This window comes from Schistosoma haematobium, chromosome 1 (assembly GCF_000699445.3).
Source record: "Schistosoma haematobium chromosome 1, whole genome shotgun sequence".
NCBI lineage: Eukaryota > Metazoa > Platyhelminthes > Trematoda > Strigeidida > Schistosomatidae > Schistosoma > Schistosoma haematobium.
In genome coordinates this window covers 29,941,555-29,961,688 of record NC_067196.1, presented here as the reverse complement: position 1 = coordinate 29,961,688, position 20,134 = coordinate 29,941,555, and the positions used below count along the sequence as shown (strand labels likewise).

General features: G+C 34.7%; 2 protein-coding genes across 3 annotated transcripts in view; one reads left to right on the top strand and one right to left on the bottom strand.

The window, feature by feature from the left end:
• Window positions 1-9,062, top strand: part of WC2_10 (blue light receptor) — a gene marked incomplete at its 3' end in the record, with an annotated part of 60,517 nt that extends 51,455 nt beyond the window's left edge. For both annotated transcript variants that reach the window (XM_051215400.1, XM_012942815.3), the window contains 3 exons: window positions 1,365-1,610; window positions 2,917-3,297; window positions 6,997-9,062. In XM_051215400.1, coding sequence (XP_051073669.1) covers window positions 1,365-1,610; window positions 2,917-3,297; window positions 6,997-9,062 — 2,693 coding nt within the window. The remainder of the gene's footprint in view (window positions 1-1,364; window positions 1,611-2,916; window positions 3,298-6,996) is intronic.
• On the bottom strand, window positions 5,001-19,929 carry MGME1 (Mitochondrial genome maintenance exonuclease 1). The gene is made up of 7 exons (XM_051215388.1): window positions 19,559-19,929; window positions 16,994-19,524; window positions 16,714-16,958; window positions 16,468-16,678; window positions 15,566-15,713; window positions 9,778-9,906; window positions 5,001-5,246 (listed from the first exon to the last, which is right to left on the bottom strand). Exons 2-7 carry the CDS (start codon window positions 17,017-17,019, stop codon window positions 5,220-5,222), a joined length of 786 nt encoding a protein of 261 aa, XP_051073668.1. The 5' UTR covers window positions 17,020-19,524; window positions 19,559-19,929; the 3' UTR covers window positions 5,001-5,219.
• Between the last annotated feature and the right edge of the window lie 205 nt (window positions 19,930-20,134).

Below are 20,134 nucleotides of genomic sequence, written 5' to 3'. Positions count from 1 at the left end.
AGCATTTCGTGAGAGAGAGAGCGGACTCTCCCCATCCTCGACCGTACCATGGCATTTTGGAGGCGGATATAGTGCTGAATACTATTTATTATTAAAAATACAAGTAGCCGATTAAATATTATTGACATTAGAAAGTATGAACTATTAGATTCATGGTGAATCCTAGACCACAGAATTTGAGCTTATTAGGTCGGATCGTGAAATGAGTTAAAAATGTGAAGTTCTTATAAATTTTTAACTATAGAAAATAAAAAATTGCCTAGTAACAACAGAATCCTAGTTGTACTTCGGTTAAATCATTTTTGAATGGTTTTTCAATGATGAATAAGTAATTGAGTAAGTAAGTACAACAACTACATTTATTTATGTGTAATAACTTATTTCCTGGAAAAGTAAATCATAATACTAAATGTAAAAAGATTTAGATAACATGTAGCAGTAACTCCATATTGTTTTGAAATAATTCCGTCACATAATTTAAGTTTCAATCCAATGATCAGCTATTAATAATTTCATCTAATAAACCTTTAGAATAATCGTTCATAGAATATAGTAAGATTAAATGTCTTGATTCTGAAGTATATTGAAGTGAAAATAATAAAAAAATAAAATCTGAATAGAAAAACACCTTGGAAATTTGTAATTTAACTTTTTGTAAACATGATAAACAATTTAGTATGTAGTTTAAAAATCAAGGGATCAAATAATTTTTGGAATAGTATGAGTGATAAAACTTGGGATAAGTTGATGTGAAAGTATCTGGTGATACTGATTTTAAGTTTTCCTATATATTGTACTTATAAGACAAACAATAATCCAGTAAAATACATTAACTGTCTGGAGGGAGTAAAATATTAAGTACAGAAATGAATAAATGTTAAACTACTAAACTATTTATTCAGTGAGGACTGAAAATAAATTCCATAGATGATTGACCGTTCATGTTTAGCTAGTTAAATAGGTTAAAACTAACGGAGTCAGTATTAATTTATTGAACTAAGTTGGGGAATTGTTTACCATTTTAGCATTTTATAATGTTAAAGCTATGTCAATGAATTATTTGGACATGATTAATTCGACTCTGAAGTATAGGTACATTTAGATAAATAACCTGTCAATTCATTTGTTGTATGATAGATGCATTTGCTAAATAAAAACTTTACTCTTTAACTTATAAACTACGAGATTAAGTATAAATATGATTTGTCATAAAACTAATTATTGTAAGAAGAGAATGATGGAATTATTGTAGTTAACCCACAAAAATATAATTAATAAGGGCAAACTGTTTTAAACTATATTCTAATAATTACCTAATAAAAGCATTTCTTTTTTATTATTTCCGTACTCAACAAAAAGCATAGGTCGCCTAATCTGGCATGAGGATGATTGTTTTTATATGGATGGACAAGAAATTACATATCATGCAGTTGGAACACGATGGATTCCAAGTTTTGATCATTGTACTGAATGTATATGTGAAATAAACCGAACATATCGTTGTAAACGACAATCATGTCAACAATTATTTCTCTGTCCACCTGAACAGATACCAATGGCAAGTGAAGATGAATGCTGCCCTTCATACTGCGCTCTACCCTCTCAAAAAAGTAAGTTATTTAAATAGTCAGTTTATAATTCATAAAAGCCAATTACATTTACGTCTAGTAAGTCATATCGATCATTCCTCTCTTATTTAAATATCAAACATATTTAACACGTAATCTTAAACCACGAACCGACCTCAGCTAGGATGTCAAGTCAATGGTGTAAAAGTAAAGCGCTCCATGGAAACTCTTATGGTCCTTGGTTCGAGCACTGGCGGGGTCGAAGGTGTTAACTATTGGGCAATCCAATTCCATAAGCAGTTGGCTAGTGCTCCTTAGTGTTTAATAATTGTCCAAATAAATTAAGTTTGAGATGTAAAATCACAAGATTCAACAATCTCCACAAACCCTATACGCAAATATGTAATGTTGACAGGGAAGACAACTTATTCCATAAAATACAACTCAAATTTAGGACTTCGGGTCGACATATGATCATCATTCCATGAAGGTGATATTTTTGTCGAGATTTTTCAACTTTGATATTGGCTGTCATCTGCATTTACCCTCAGCTAGTCTGAGAAAAGGATAAGGGAGTGATCATGTCTAAACAGTATCCAATAAATCAAGAGGTAAATTAAACGTCAATATTCATAATCGGTACCCAATCGATCTCTGTGAATATTGCTAAGATTACTAGTTTTCGTAATACATTTCAAATCGTTATATTCTAATAATAGTTTTAAAATGACTATTTTGAATAGTGACTGGCGACAAATCCAGGACGGCGTTCTGTCCTATTAAAGAAATATGGTTTGGAATTACCTGTATCCTACTATTTATATATCAACTGATTTAAATTCAGTATCCCTTGCTTCAAGCGCCAAAGCAGTACTTACGACTACCATCATACTTTCGACGAGTATGGTATATGGTAACGATTGAGGTTTACTTAACGTCATTGTTGATATTGACTGGATTATTTAAGCTCCACTGTCACGTACTCAAAATCCAGACTTATTTATAAAACATTACATCCGACGTATCTAAATTCTGTATCCACGATGCTACTCAACAGCAATCCCGACTGGACAGTGTGACTTTGTGAGAAGCGTTCATGTACACGAATTCACTAGGTCTTAATTTACTTGCCCAATGACTGCATATCAGTATTTCCCAGAATTTACAGAGTAATTCTAACGATATTATACTATTGGCTACACTTTGTGATAGTTTGAATTCTTAGCCTTCAACCAGTAACTTCAAGGTTTGAACCCCTAAGTGTTTAATTCGTTCTGTGCAGTTGGATTCACTACCAAATAGCTAACTTTCTATCATTAATTTCTATCCATTCGTTAACATCGTTCAGATCGAGAAAAACCAAACAGTTTCAAGCAGGATATTCAAAAGAATGATGAGTTGAATACTGATTCCGTGAAGCAACAAAATAAAATGATCCAGATATTAATGAATGAAACTATTCCACAAAAGCCATCATCACCGTTAACACCACGTAACACTGGATGCTCATCACTGATAGACAATGAAAATATTATACAATATCCAGATGTCTTTCCTTTTGGATCTCGTCTTTTATTATTTCGTACATGTCGTAGTTTACTGTGTATATGTGCCAAGGACAATAGATGGGTCTGCACAGATCACTGCCCACCATGTGAACAATCTGTGGAATCTATTGAGAATTTAAGACATATATTACTCCCGCCAAGAGATAAATGCTGTGAACGATGTAAGTAGAATCATATTTTATACTTTATTATTAGTGTGTACAAACAACACTAATGTGATAATTAATTGTATAGGGTTACACTACCGCGCTGAACCTTGAACCTAAAAGTTTAATAATTCGATTGTTCAATTATAAGCTGTCTAATGGTTAAGTGTCATTATCAAGGTTTGACGCATAATTTCAAATAAACTGAGCATTGGGTAAATTGTTATTAATAAAACTAATACGTGATATCCCAACGGGTATGAAAATTTAATTTTTCTGACGTTTCGTGTTTCGGATGATCTAGAGGACTTTGAAATTAATCGATGAATTCCACAAATAGACCACTGCATAACAGACAGTTCGGTTCCCTGTAACACCTTGAAATAGGTCAAAGGGGGTAACCCTTGAAGTGTAACAACTTCTTTCAGAGAAATAAATTGTTAGTATTGTAGTGAACGAGAATACAAGTGGGACAATCGAGTGTATTTGAATATAAAATTACAGAACAGCTTAGTACAATATGAGAACCATAAAGTAAACACTTCCATTTGTAAAATATCAATCAATCGTCTCAGATTTGATTGTTCCTTCGTTTCCACACCAATCATTCTCTGTTCTCGTTCTCTTTTCTTTAATCTTTTTAACCTTCTGCCGCCAGACATTTCACATGCGTTTGATGATACATACTACTTATATCTGTCGAATTCAGTGGCACACACCACAGTATCACTTAGAATGAACGGAAATTTGACTTAGTTAAATACAAGGAAGTGGTGTTGTGATACACTCTGAACAATCCTCAACAATAATAAAATTATGGAAGGAGCTCAGATCAAAACATGACAACAATCCATAAAATCAGTGACTTCACATTCGTATCGTGTCGAGTAAATCAACACAGATTATCGAGATGTTATGAATTAATGGTTGAAGATCTTAGTAACATAACTGAAGATTGATGATAATGGGACTGACACCACAGACTTTGTAAGCCCTGAACATATTAATATTCTACATCTACCTGTTTAGCTTATATACACTTTCCTGCTTACTGATTCATATCTTTTTCAGAACAGTTACAGTGATAATCAAAACCGATGCACCTATCACGTTGAAATTTTTTCCTGTACCATGTAACGTCACAGACAATTAAGAGCTATTTCAGAAATCTAAAACTGTTGAGAAGGCATACATGATTAATTATAAAACCAAACACATGACCATTAATTTGTAAGAGGACCATCTTAAGCTTATGAATTAAAAATAGGCAGCGATTGACATTGTACTACTAAATCGTAAGACATGGTGAAAAATCACCAAAAAGTAGTTAGTTCACATCTACTACCGATTACCTTATTTAATGTTTTAAATAATTATAACGTAATCTTCCCAGTACGAAATAGACAACTAGATAAAGTGCTCTTGTGTTTCTATCTTTTGAAAACAATTTGAAAAACTGCCAAGGATGACTCTCCGTCAAATACCGTGTTACTTTAAAGAAACTCAACTGTAGTTATCTGGAGATGCATAGTTACTGCGTAACATTTCATAGGAAATTATTGAAAAACAGACAGTTATATGAATGATTTACCACGTGGCTCATGTCTGAATTCATTCCTAAAACCTTTAATAAATTCTTGTTGGTGCAAATGATTGATATGTGTATGAGAAAGAGAGAAGTTAGCTAAGTCGACCAATTAACAAACGTTACACATCGGCAAACTGAAGCAGTCAACTGTCTATAGAAGAGAACAACAAATAAGAATTAGGCAAACTATGAATTAGTAATTGTATATACAATTATAAATTCCAATTAAATGAATATATAGTTTTAAAAAATAATGTTTCTCTTATTTCATTTAAACCACTGATAAAATGATGATATTGCAACAAATAGATATGGATATATTTTGTGTATCCATCCAAAATTTCAATTCTCATTCTTCATTAGAAGGATTGTTGCACTAAAACAAAATAAAATATAATCAAAATAAAAAGTGTTTGCTTACTAATAATAATTCACTCAAAAATATACATTAATGATTCATCAGTTTAGTACATATTTGGATTTTGTATATGCAGGTGAATGTTATACTTATTCACTTAAAATCAGAGAAAAATAAGCAAGTTTACTTATCACATAAATACACTCAAGAAATTAAGACTACTATGCCTTCAGCCATATTGTTACTGTATTTGTCAGTCAATCAGTCATCTACAACGTAGGACCAGGCACATTATATACATTGATCCAAATTGCCACGCTTCATTAGCACAACAAGATGAACACCGAGTTTACAAAAGTAGTTACTTCAATAGTAGTAATATATTTAAAAAAAGAGATTGCATATAAGGATATGATATAGGGAGAAGGAATTAGTTCGTAGAAAGAAAGGTATAAAACTATTTTAATCTCACGGTTTAAGGGGAGACAGTGAGTGTATACACTTGATTCTGAGCCTTGTCACCCAGAGTTTCCAACTGTACTTTATTTGTACTTAATTCAAGTAACTTCAGCAGGGAAAAAAGGACTAGGATTCATCAATATTCTATGAACATTTATAAAAATGAACTTTACAAGCTACATTATTATAAACAAATAATTTTGTATATGAACCTTATTCTTATAAGGGACAAACAAGCAAATATCACGAGTATTCACATAAAAATTAATCAAACAAAAGATTATTTGAATAACAAATACAAAAAACAAACATTACAAAATAATTTTACTACTATTTCATTTATCAGGTCAAGATATATGTAATTGGCTTCGAGCCACATTTTAAGTGAAAGGGTTAATATTACCCAATTGCCTCGACCGAAGCAGATGGAGCGGAGTTCGAATAAGCAACATAGGGACTGAAAACTAAGCGATTTAACTACTGAGTCACAGTATCCACTAGCAAATTATCTTCAGAATAATCCAGTCTAGCTTCTTTTGAAACAGTTGAAAGGGTAATATTTTTATGGAATAGTTAAATTAGGCAGTTCAGTCAAAATAACATAGAATGAGCCATTAAAATTAAAAAAAACTTGATGGTTGTTTCATTGCATTTTGAAATTTGAGTTATGAACAAATAATCAAATCTAGGGATTCTAATTATCAGTAAAATACTCTTAAAGCACCAATTCGAATATGAGCTAAAACAACTTCACTGTATTAGACATGCAAAATCAATTTGACTGAACTTCCATGATATAAAAAAAATATTGAAGGAAAAAATTTGACAGATGAATTTCACACGTCTAATCAGAGTAAAATAGACGTTTATTTATTTCGAAAGTACTGATGAGAAGTATAACATTAATAGTAATAATAATAATAATAATAATAATAATAATAATAATAATAATAATAATAAACGAATGTAACTCATTTACAAAGCACAGATTTTTGTACTTGGATTTAAGTCACACTGTCTGTGTAACAGCTAGTTGATGATATTACCCGACCCTCAAGACCGAAATGAGTGAGGCTGACTTTGAATATGTGGCCTATTGATTGAAAGCCATTAAGTGACTGCTTTAGACTAATATTAAATTTATAAACAATCCATATTTAAGACAATTTTAGACTGATTTTGGAAATGTTAGCTTAAAGGTGATCAAGTTTAGATAATAAGTATTTACTATTACTTTATTTACTTTCGCAACTATAAGAAAATTATTTAACAATCCTACTTTTTTTAATTCCTTTAAATTTTTATTTAGGCAATGAAAAGACAAATACCATACACATAACTAAGCAACTAAGTCAGAATGAGTTAAAAAGTCAGGAAAAGATTTTTATTCAAGCAAATAATCAAACAAATCCTCACTATTTAAACAATGAACAAGCAAATATTTCTACAGAAATGAGACTTAAATTAACACTGAAAATGTATATTTTAATATTTAGCATAATATTAATTTGTATATTTGGATTACCATTTTCTATCTTGATTGGATGTTATTTAATGAAAAGTCGGTATGATCATCGTCATCGCCATCAATATAAACGCAAAAGCGATTACCATCAGTATACTACGACTACTACTGCACCGAAAACAACACGGTCAAGATATCGTCGCTATTACCAACGGTGTTATTCACGTGTTAAACCTTTTCTAGTAAAATCGCTACATGATTATAACAAGGATCAATCGGAATTAGAAGCATCAATAAAATCACCTATTTCAGTATCAACGTCGTCATCATCGTCATCAGTGTCACCATCCTCTTCACCAGTTTTAATATTAAAAGAATCTTATAAAACAAATAATCGAGCGAATTATAACTTGACATCAATGCCATCCACAACAAAAATAACAAAAGTATCAGAAAATGAATGTAATTCCAAATCTATACATCATCGTTATCGTCAGCATCATCACCATTATATTCAACATTTGAAAGCAAACAAACGAGAGAACACTATCATCAACAATGATGATATAAAGTTAATTCAACCGTCATCAACAATATCCAACACTAAATTAAATGAACTTGTCAATTCAAATGATCATCATCATAATACTGTTAATTATGAAAATCAAAATAGTAAAAGTTATAGTCCTATTAAAAAATTTAATGATTATATACTTCCAACAATGAATACAACTGTAGCAAAAATTACTAATTCACCTGTAATTATTAGATTGAAATCATTGAATGAAACAAATTATACATTGAAAAAACAACAAAATCAGTCAACTTTAATTAAATCACTTTCTATAAATGATGATAGTAACAATTGTAATATTAATAATATTGAAGATCATCAAATAATTGAAAGTAAACATATAAAAGATACAATTCAACAACAATATGACAACAATAAAAGAAATAATATTGAAACAATGAAAGAAATAACAACATCTAGTTCACAAGACAAAACAAACTGTAAATCAACAAATCAACAAAAAAGTTCAAAAGAAATTTTATTAAAAAATTTGATATTATCAATGGATACCAATTATCATCACCAAAATAATAACAATAACAATAAACATATTACTTATAACAATGATAATAACAATAATAATAATAGTCAATGTATATCACATATAAAAAGTGAACCATCTACACCAAATATTTTTATGCATAATGTAACATTTAATTCGTATTATTCTACTACATGTTCATCGCCTTGTTGTTCACCTAGTCCAATAACAGTAAATGATTATAACAGTTCACAAGATAAGACTACAATAACAACTGTTTTAACTATGAATAATAAACACATGAATTCAATTGATAAACAACAAAATAAATTAAACCAATTGGAGAATGGTGATAAAAAAGAGGTAATAATCATGCGAGAAAACATGACATCATCACAAATAATTGATAATCAGTTGAATAATCAATATGAATCTGATACGATCAAAATGAAACACGAATACAATCAGAATAATGCACCGAGAACAATTGAAAATATAATAAAACAACAAATAGAGAACTCGAATCACCAGCATCATCAAATAATATGTGATGAAAAGAGTTTAAATAATGAAATATGTTGTACTACTACTAATAATAATGACAATAATAATAATAGTGATAATAATAATGACGATATTTTATTGACACATTTACTAACTGAATCGAATGAAAACATACCATTGTACACTTGTTATTATCAACAATGTAATAACACTAACACTACTGAACAGTTTTACAATATTCCTAAAAAGCAGAACACTTGGTCAAATGGCAATAGTAACAGTGATAGTCATGGACCAGTCACATGGCCAACTATACAGCATTTCACATCTCATCCTATTCTACACAGATAAATACACATACTTATATATTTAAAATTCAAAATGTAGGTAACAGTACACTCATCATTACTTTCATCATCATTTCTACATTACACACTTATTGTTACTATTATCATTATCAGCATATCATCATCTCCAGTAATGATATCAAAATTTAATTAATAACCAAGCAGTTAAAACTACTCATTCACACACATTACAGCTTTGTCTACACTTCTATTAACTTTTATTCTGTTTAGATTTGTTTTTCTCCGATGTTGTTTTTTCTTTTACACAAACAGAAAGAAAACGAAAGACAAAGATTGGACCGTAAAAAAACACATGTCCTAATGAATAAAAGCGTTAAGATCATTACCATATTTTTTTACGTCTTCCAGATGAGATTTTTATTGCATAACTCATAAAAACTCTTATTCTGTTAGCAATTTTCTAAGCAAATTAGCTAGCCTAATAATTATCAGCATCGTAAGAATATTTTACACATATGACGGAGAGAAAGTAGAGAGATGTAATGTACGGTACAGTTAGAATAAACTATAAATGGTGCGGTAGAGTTAGAGATAGTTACCGCGGATTGATAACATACGTAAAATAACTAATACGGCACATTATCACAAAAAGATTGTCGAAAAAGATATTAATTTCCGAAAAATAAACATGAACCTGAGGAAATTTTAAAATTTAGTACTGCACAACAAAGGTCAACCAAACATGCTAAACAATTTACCTGATCATAATAAGCTTGAACACGTTCACACCACAACTCCCAGTAATGTAACAAGTTAGTTTCGTTTAAAACAAACCGAGCAGCTGGATAACCATCACCATAAGAATACACCAGCATTCCTTTTTTGACCTAAGTTAGATTCAAAATACATTGTCACCTATTTTGAAATAACAATGAATTAGATGCTAAGAAACGTGGTTAAAAATTATAAGCATATTTTTAGATGGATATATGGTGGATGAGCTTCCCAGAAACATATAGAGCCAATAAAATAATCTTAAGTATACGGGAAGTTCCATCGTTTTCATAACTGGGTTGATTTAATTAAGTTTTAAGAGCTGTATGTAAATATCATGTAAGCTGTAAACCAATGTGCGGTTGTAGTACACTAAACACTAAGTAATTACAACCATTACATCACGAGATCAGACGTTGACTTATTTAACAACCAGATCTCTCCATTGTTTTGTAACAAACAACAAATTCGTCACTTGTTTTGCTAGCAATGCCTCCGTGTATGGTCTTAAACTATTTGCATTTCTAGATTGCGCAGATTAACAAGTCTTTATGTTCAAAGTCAAAAGTGAAGTTACGTGCATCAAGTTAAGAATTAAGTTTTTCCTTAAACAATTATTTCGACTGTTAAGCAGTTCAGCCTAAAGCAGCTTAGGATAACTAGACGAACCCTTTGTTTTAATTTTACTCGTCAACACCTACAAGAAAGAAATGCCAGTCATAAAAACAGTTATGCCTTTACACAGTAAATTGAATAAAAATAGGAAAAGCAAGTACTCAAGAGTATGTAGATTAACGTGTTAGTGGAAATCTCAAAGTCTAGTGTTACATTTATTCTACATACAAAACAATACATATATACCTTAAATGCTTACAACTAAGTAGTTTTGAGAAGAACAGAAAACAGAAAAAACATCATATGACATGACACACTGAAGCGAAATTGAAATAAGTCCCACGTTGCGAACTCGTCATGAAACAAGACATTAGCGTAGATAATAAACTATTGAGACACATAACACTGTAATGCAAGTAAGATGACATTATAATTTGTAATTAACAAGTGTGAAACTAATAAGAATTAAATAATAACTGACACTTATCGTTCACAATACTAAGAACTCAGATAATTGGTGCAGAAAATAGGTGATGCTTTTGTTTTTAGACAGTGACACGAACTAAGTTCTTTGATATGTAACATACTTCAAAATGATGAGATAGCAACATTCGCACACGCTGAGTGTAAACTATGAACCCATACCATCTTCCCATGTGCATCTTGAAACGTGAATATTGGCAAAGTTGGTCAATTTACGTACACTCATATAGAAGTGATCCACATATAGAATACGTGAGACCAGATTTGGAACAGAGTTTACTTTGTCAAGTCGTTTACCACCCGACCGAAGCTGCTACCTTGACGCGGTGGTCAGGCTTGCCTATCGTGATGACCCAACCGAGCTATATTGGCTGGAACATATGTTCCTGTAGGTTCTACCATGCCAGGCAGGTCGATTGGAGAACGGTAAGAATAAAAGCAGCAACTCAAGATCTGAGGGCGAAGTCGTACTGCTGACTGTAGAGAGGTGTGACAGCAATAAAGTGTTTCCCTCGGACAACCAGCATCTGCAGCGATGCTGCCATTCCACAAGGAGGGGTGGGGTTAGAAAAAGTCGGCCCTAAAAATGTCACACCTCACCTTACCTCACGGATTTCCGTCTCCGGCGGTAAGGCCCTTTGAAGAACGGAGCTAACATAGTAAAAACCTCCCACGAAAAGGCCGTGCGCGACCGGCCTCAAGCAGTCGTCCCTTGGGCTCTGCGGTCACGCTCCCAGGTCGTCAAGACCAACACTAATCCAATTTCCTTTTCAGGTTCCTCAAGAAATACCCTTCCACGGTGTGGGCAGCCGGGAAGTTATATCAGCCCTCATACTCGTAACAGCACACGAGACCAAGTTGGTCACATTCAAATCCTTCCTACACCTCCTAATACCTATCTTATCTCCATGACTAACCCTCCTCACGTCTCTTAATCACCTCGCACCGCTAGGGCAAACGATTCAAGTACGTGGAACGCTATTCCTGGTCTCCTGAAACCACGCTCTAAACTACACGTAGGAGCTTTTAACGTACGAACACTGTGCCAAATAGAACAGCAGGCTTCCTTAGCTAAAACTTTAGAATCTCGCACCATCGATGTGTGCTGCGTCTCCGAAACGCGCATACAGGATCCAAGTAGTGTCATTCATTTGACCTCACCATGCCAAAATAAAGAACCGACTCGATTTACGCTTCATGTATCTGGAAGCCCTGATTCTGCTTCCCGTGGCCTCGCCGGCGTAGGTATAGCATTGAGTCCTAGGGCAGAACTAGCTCTCATAGAGTGGATCCCAGTAGACAGTCGTTTGTGCGCTGTCCGACTAAACGGAACAGTAAGGATCCGGAAAGATAGGGAAACTCGTCGTTGCCTCTTTGTCGTCTCTGCCTATTCTCCCACTGACTGCAGCTCAGATAATGTAAAAGATGAGTTTTACAGAAAGCTTTCCGACCTTCTCCGAAAAGCTAGGAGCTCTGATGTAGTAATAGTGGCCGGTGACTTTAATGCTCAAGTAGGTAAACTAAGCGATAGGGAAAGACACCTAGGTGGATCTTATGGTGTCGTGGCTCAAAGAACAGATAATGGCGACCGTCTGTTGCAGCTATGCTCAGATAACCGCTTGTTCCTTGCAAACACTAACTTTAAGCATAAGGAAAGACATCTTTTAACATGGGGACCCCCTAATTCGTCCCAACGTTGGACCCGAATAGATCACATCGCTATCAGCCACCGATGTAGGGGCTCGATAGAAGACTGTCGCTCATTCTGGAGCACATGCTTAGATTCAGATCATACTCTAGTGCGAGCGCGTATTTGTTTGCGTCTTACTGGACGTAGGAAAGACGCTGCAAGGAAACCTCTTAGGATCCTACTTAATGATAGTCAAGCTAAGAATATATTTCAGGAACAACTAGGAAAACAGTTAGGCAGCCATGTATGTGATGCCCACCCCGAGGCAGCATGGAACGATATCCGAAAAGCTGTGGAAACAGTAGTGATATCTGCTAGTAAGGTAAACCGTAAAGTTAGGGAGAAACACTGGATCTCAGCAGCATCTATCGCACTGATAGATGCTCGGAAACTCATTCCACCTGACTCTGAACATAATGAAGAGCGGAGTCAGCTCAAGCGCAAGCTGACAAGAAGTTTACGCAATGATCGCGAACAGTGGTGGGTAGCGAAAGCAAGAGAGATGGAAAAGGCAGCGGCAATAGGTAATAGCAGACAATTGTTCAGACTCGTTAAGAAAACCGGAATTAGGAACCCGACCGTTAGCGAAACAATCTCAGAGAAAGATGGACATATTATTCATTCTCAATCCAGGAGATTGGATCGATGGGCAGAACACTTTAGGGATCAGTTCAACTGGCCTTCAGACACACTTCGGTTTCCCACGATCTCTAGTCAACCTGAATGGCAAGTTAATGTAGGTCCTCCGTCCCTTTACGAAGTTGAAAAAGCCATAAGAAATCTGAAAGGAGGGAGAGCAGCAGGCCCTGACAGGTTTACTCCTGAGATTTTAAAGGATGGTGGTCCAGTATTAGCAATGAGATTAACCGAGGTCTTAGGTAGGATTTGGGAACTGGACGCAATCCCATATGACTGGTCTCAATCACTGATTGTGCCAGTCTATAAGAAAGGACAAAAGTCCTCTCGTGACAATCAGAGGAATCAGTTTGACTAATATAGTGTCTAAAATATTAGCTTCAACAATACTTCGACGCCTAACCAAAGCTCGTGAAGAACAGACTAGAGAAAATCAGGCTGGTTTTCGACCTGGACGTGGTTGTATAGACCAGATATTCACACTACGTCAGGTTCTAGAACACAGACACACGTTCAGACGCCCCACAATCGTAGTATTTCTCGACCGTAAGGCAGCATTCGACTGTGTTGATCGTGAGGTTCTATGGCAGTGTTTGTCACTGAAAGGAGTACCAAAGAAGTACATTAACCTTATAAAGGCTCTCTACTCGAACACAACTGGTCGAGTGAGAGCTTATGGCGAACTGTCATCAGAATTGATTACCTGAAGTGGTGTTCGTCAGGGCTGTCCACTCTCTCCATTCTTGTTCAACTTTGTGGTCGACGTACTTTTAGAGATAACACTTTCCTCGTCTAGATTTCCAGGGGTTGAACTTCTACCGGGAGGTTCACTTGTTGACTTAGAATATGCCGATGACATAGTCCTATTTAATGAAGACGCTGACAAAATGCAGTCTTCTGATCACTCTAAGCAACAATGCAAGCATGTTCGGGATGAGATTCTCCCCACCGAAATGCAAAATGTTACTTCAGGATTGGGTTGCATCGACACCCGAACTAATTATAGGGAGTGAAGTAGTTGAGCGTGTCGACCGCTTTACTCATCTTGGAAGTCTCATCAGCCCTTGTGGTCTGGTGTGTGACGAAATCTCAGCACGGATACAGAAGGCTCGACTAGTTTTTGCCAACTTGCGTCATTTATGGCGTAGGCGAGATATCCGTCTATCAATCAAAGGACGTGTTCACTGCGCAGCAGTTTGTTCCGTCCTACTTTATGGCAGTGAAACATGGCCGCTAAGAGTAGAGGATATTCATAGGCTACTAGTATTCAATCATAGGTGTCTTCGAAACATTGCTCGTATATCCTGGGACCATCGAGTAAGTAACACAGTTGTTAGGAAACGGGTACTAGGTAAGGATGGCAAATCAATTGATGAAGTAGTGAAACTTCATCAGTTGAGATGGCTGGGACACGTGTTACGTATGCCCAACCACCGACTGTCTTGACATGCTATATTCAGTGGTATAGGAGTAGGTTGGAAGAAAGCTAGGGGCAGCCAGACCAAAACATGGCACAAGTTCATGAAGTCACTGACAAGTGGACTGAGTCATGTTGGTAGGTGTAGACTACCTGGTTGGGGACCGCGAGATGAAAGCAACCAATGGTTAGAGACCTTGAATGACATGGCTCAAAATCGTTTGCAATGGGGCAGGTGCATCCACTCTTTGTGTTCTCCCAAATTCTAATCTTCTGATTTCTTCATTTCCCTTTCTTTTTTCTCTTTCCAAACTTATTTCACTGGATTATAGTCCTTGAATAACATCTTCAAACCCTAATTTTTCTGATTACAGCTTATAATCTTACTACATCTAGCACTACGGGATTTGAATCGACCACTGCATCTCTGTGCTAATGTGGTGTGGCAACTCGAACTGATGTACGTACGTACGAAGTTCTACGTTGGTACTGACTGACTGAGTCGTTTACCATTAACTTGAGCCGTGTAAAAAGGCACACACGTTTACGTAATGGCCCACAAATTAATCGTAACAAACGGTTGGATTTAATTATTAGTTGACTTCCTAATTCATGAATATTGTATCACCGCATACTTTTCATTCCTCAAATTTCACAGATCTTATTTCTCTCCTATAGTTTTCCACTACGACTGAGACTTTTTTATTTCTCGCTTTGCCTTTTGTTTATTTTTTCACTCCGTTTAAGTGAAGCGTGACAACTTGGATTGACGCATTCATTTAGATCTGTTCGTTTAAAAAATACGTAATTACTACGAAAATTCAACAGCTCTCTAAATAAAAGGGAATTTGAATAAAACCAAAACCTTTTATGTTATTTACAGCCAGCAGTGTGCTTTCAGTAGCAAAAATTCTAGAAAATGTAAACTTACAGGCAAAGATTCAGGATAACGAGTAAAGTTATAAGCTCCAATATACGCGGCAACTTGTAATGGACTATCATAAGCCTGCTCAATAGTCAATATTCTTTTGGATTCGTGTACTGTTTTCCATTCAGTCAAAATAGGTTCGTTTATATCTCTAAGTTTTGGTCAAGAAATAATGCTTTGTTGGATAAATGAAACAAACGAACTGATAGTTGAATAAAATGATTTATACTCGGTTGCCTACCCTTTTTCTTAAATCGAAATGCACAACAAATATTTAATTCAAACGTCAATCAGAAAACAAATGTACATGGTTAAATACTGACTTTCGAGTTAACTTGTGCGAGGTCAAATGAAATCGAAGTATATAGAACAGATGGATTTACAGTTAAAAGTCAAGTGTTTTACTCACCAAACCGCAATTTCACCAAGATATTTAATAGCTGCATAGTCTCAAAAGAGATACCATTTGAAATGCTGGCACTGCATTCCATAGGTTAATAGCACCATCACAGAATTACTAAATTAATATGTTGAATCAGTTACAACTACGGACATTCTCATTGAAAAATACAAAAACTGATCACGGAAGAGTGGGTAGATGCCGTAATATTTATGAGCTATAAGATATATATATGATTGGTTGAAAATCAAATCTAAACAGTTCTTTATAGTAAGACATATGCTAAAGAACTTCAGATGAGAACAAATGACCAATAAATAAGAAACTTGAATCTAAGGTACTTTGAATAAATTGTTTTAAGCTACGGAATCCTTCACAAACAAATATATTTTGTGAGAAAATTTGTCAATAAGAGAGATACGTGGAATACTAATAAACTTTGGTAAACATACGGACTTTGTATTCAACAAAAAAACGTTAACGAGTTTGTTAAACTCAAACCTACTTTGAAAACACTATACTATCAAACCTCCCGCGATACAAAAGCTGAGGATGGAAGCAGTTAGTTTCTACTGCAGAAGACTTTAAATCATCCAAGATATATTTTAGACTTTCACAATATTTGGAAACATTTTCAGGTAGATTAGAAGGAAACTTGCCCTTTATAAGTCGTGCTTCTACACTGGAATGAACACTTTTTCCTAAAAGCTGAAGTTCTATTTAACAAAAACATCTGTCTAATGGTGTTTACCTCTCATGTACTCCTGAAACCCATCTTCGCCAAGTTCATTTTTCTTTTTATCCTGCCATTTTCGGAGTGCAATTGTACTTTCCAAGGGTGCTGTTTTACTTAGTATAGCGGACACTGTTGGGACATTACGAAAATCTGGCTGATTTCCGTCAGTATGTTTACATGTGTTCCATGAATCAAAGATAGAAACTTTGTAAGGCTTGTTAGAAATAACAGCGAAGCCACGTCTAAAGATCTTAATGAAGCTACAACCCAATAATTAATTATAGTCCTAACTCACTATATTTGAACTCCTCCGATATTCATCCTGCTATAAAATTAATCGATTCAGATATCGGGTAAATTGAGCTAATTAACAAATCTTCAGATGTAAGCAAATATGTACAAATACCTAAAATATGAAAAGAATGATATCAGAATATTGAGAACCCGTAACATCAAATGTTGGTGAGATTTCGAGCGCTGCTTTTTTATCTTAACAAGCATATTATTCACTCCACCGAACCGCATTTCACGGATCATTTATAGAGATTGTTAACTATGTAAATAAAGCTAAGTAAATAACGGAACCAGAAACAGTATGATCGTTTGCCTCTTCCTACAACCTGAAATGGTGTCAAGACATATAAAGTGATGATCTAACTAAATGCCTGCTAACAGTTTTCTACGACGATAGAAATAATCGTTAATCATATCAGTCACTTATTAATCGAGTGAATTTATGCAGCTTTGATCTGAACAGTTACTCACATTTAAAATCAGGGTAGGGATTCCAATTCCTTGTTGAGGTCATTACGCGCACCTTCAGAGAAAATCAGTGAGTATACTCATCATCATGAAGCTCCAACTAATGAAAAAAAAATGTACGTGACACCAACTTTTGCTTCAAATATCGAGTATTCTATTGACTTCTAGGTAAGTCATATTTTCGTACGCTTTAACCGATGTGACCAGTTCTTTACACTGTTCATCACATGTGTACTAATGAATGAAAATGAGTGTCTAAATAAAGCAAACACTGTAACCTTTTATTTGAAAAGTAAATTTCATAACTCTTGTCCCTTAATACTGTCCTTATCTCATTATGACAAACTGTATTTACATGGTATGGTTGTTTGAACTGATGAACATATATGTTAAGTTCTACCTTTCTTATGACTTACCGGCTTTATAAACCAGGTAATAAACACGACAAATTTTCAGGGGGATTTCATTCCCCTTTAAAACAAAAGGTTGGGGCTTTTAGTTTCCCACCCTTAGACGTTTCGGTGTTGTATAAAAAGTAGTGAACACATTTTGGCATATCCTAATACGTATCCTTAACAATCCCTACTTGAGAATATGACTATTCAGTCTTCTGAATCTAAACATCTTGATTCGTCAGAGAAATTAGGTTACGCGACAACGATAAATCTTTACATAAAGCACATATTCTTCGGTATTAACATGAGTTACTCCAGTTTATTTAGAACAAGTTACAGGAATGAGTTCATATTATTAGAATAGTCACGCCATTATGCTATTTCTATTTATTGTCAGTCAGTCAGTCAGTAACAACGTAGAACTTCGTAAGTACGTGCATCAGTTCGAGTTACCACACTACATTAGCACAGAGATGCAGTTGCCCACTGAGGAACTCCTGGAAAGTTTGTTGAGCCACTTCAAACCGAATTTAGCTTACACTGACTACTAGTAATATATATATATATGTTTTCAGTCCGACCTGCTACGCAACACTTCAGATTCCCAGTACTCCCTTCAGACTTTTTATTAGAAGAGAAACGAAGTAAGCGACTCAGATGGTTCTCAATGATGTACAGAATGTTGTAGGTCAAAATAAGCCTTCCTCTGAGTACCTTATATTCTACGGAATAAAGATAGAGTTTTAAGGAATTCCTGGCAGGGTTTTAGTTTGAGTTCATGAACTGATTCCATGTTTCATCTTAGAAGTATTTATATCCCTTTGAGGTGGATGAACTTACGTTCCCATTCTATAGGTCGCGTTAAGCGAAACCTAAAAACTGAATGGAAAGTACTATTATCAAGCTAATCAAAATCGCTGTTCAAAGTAATTGGTTACCTCTAAAGGATTTTTGTAACAAATAGAATATAACTCTATATCGCAAAAAAAATGAAGACGTCTATATCTTTTTCAACAAACGAAACTTCTAGTGGGGAACTATTTAGGTTATACACGAAGTTCGAATCATGCCACAGATGTGCTTTCCACTTTACAGAATTAAAGAAAGTCCATGGTCGTTTACCCACCTTAGAGGTAAAGTCAGACACTCCTGAAGCGTTAGTTTATCCTTTTAGTCGTTAACTTCTCTTCAAAGATTCACATTAGGAAAAAGCAACACTCCAGAGGATACCTAGACGAATATCTTCGTTCTTGGGGAATCCTTAGTACAGAAAGATGGATAGTTCACCGTGACGTTGGATAGCATATTAGTTGACCATGACTAAAACCAGTCAAGCATTTTGATAGGTATCTACACAAGATAACTGATAAGACAAGTATGATCGACCCGGCCTAGAGGCTTCCAGAAGTCGAGAGACAGTACATCAGTGACGAAGCTGAGTTACATTAATAGTGAGTATTTTAATTGTTTCTAGATCAAGCAAAGAAGTGAGTTAGGTTGAGAAACAGAGTTAGCGTCTCGATTACGAACTGACATTAGCTACGACGCAAGCTTGCATCCTAGGATCCTAAAGTCCATATCTCAAGTCCTAGTATGTTACGCAGTTCATACATCTTCACTTTCTCTAGATTCACAAAAGAGATTAAGATTTTAGAGCGTCCTACTAAAGCTGTACAATATAGTAGGTAAGGTAATTACCTTACCCTTACGATCGAGGATATTAGATCCGGTTATCTCTAGAGGTTAGTAGATTCGTGATGCAGTGAAGTTCAAAATTTATAACAATACTTTTTTTCAAATTCCGTACTAAAACCTTGATATTACAATAATGAACAAGATTATTTTAAAACCACGTGACAGCCTGGACACAGTAAACCACACATCCGAGGGACGATTGCTGAGACCTTGAAGTCAAATGTTTGGCGTGACTACTAACAAATACTAACAAGTATTCCTAATAATTTATGTAACCACAAATCTAGGACCATATCTTTTCTTTATTTGCGATGAATTTTGCTTAATCATTGTTCTTTATGTGTACCAACTGTGAATAGACATTATTGACGAGCACATAGGGTCAGTGTAATGTCACTAAGTCCACCAGATACACACACTACTGTCGATTTTAAAGTAAATTTCATTTAAGTCATTCACTTTTCCGATTTATTGGCCACGGCTTTTGTTTCAAGATAACAATATTCTTATATCATTTTGGGCAGCTGTACACTACATTGGACTCGGCCTGAATTATCATACAGTAATGCTATCGGATTTATACT

What these genes read in the sequence shown, in the direction of transcription:
- MGME1 (XM_051215388.1), bottom strand. Translation starts at nt 17,019, where the DNA reads ATGAATATCGGAGGAGTTCAAATATA. An exon ending in GTTTCAGGAGTACATGAGAG is followed by an intron (nt 16,679 to 16,713) that starts GTAAACACCATT and finishes TTTGTTAAATAG; the next exon opens with AACTTCAGCTTTTAGGAAAA. An exon ending in GTTATCCTGAATCTTTGCCT is followed by an intron (nt 9,907 to 15,565) that starts GTAAGTTTACAT and finishes AATCTAACTTAG; the next exon opens with GTCAAAAAAGGAATGCTGGT.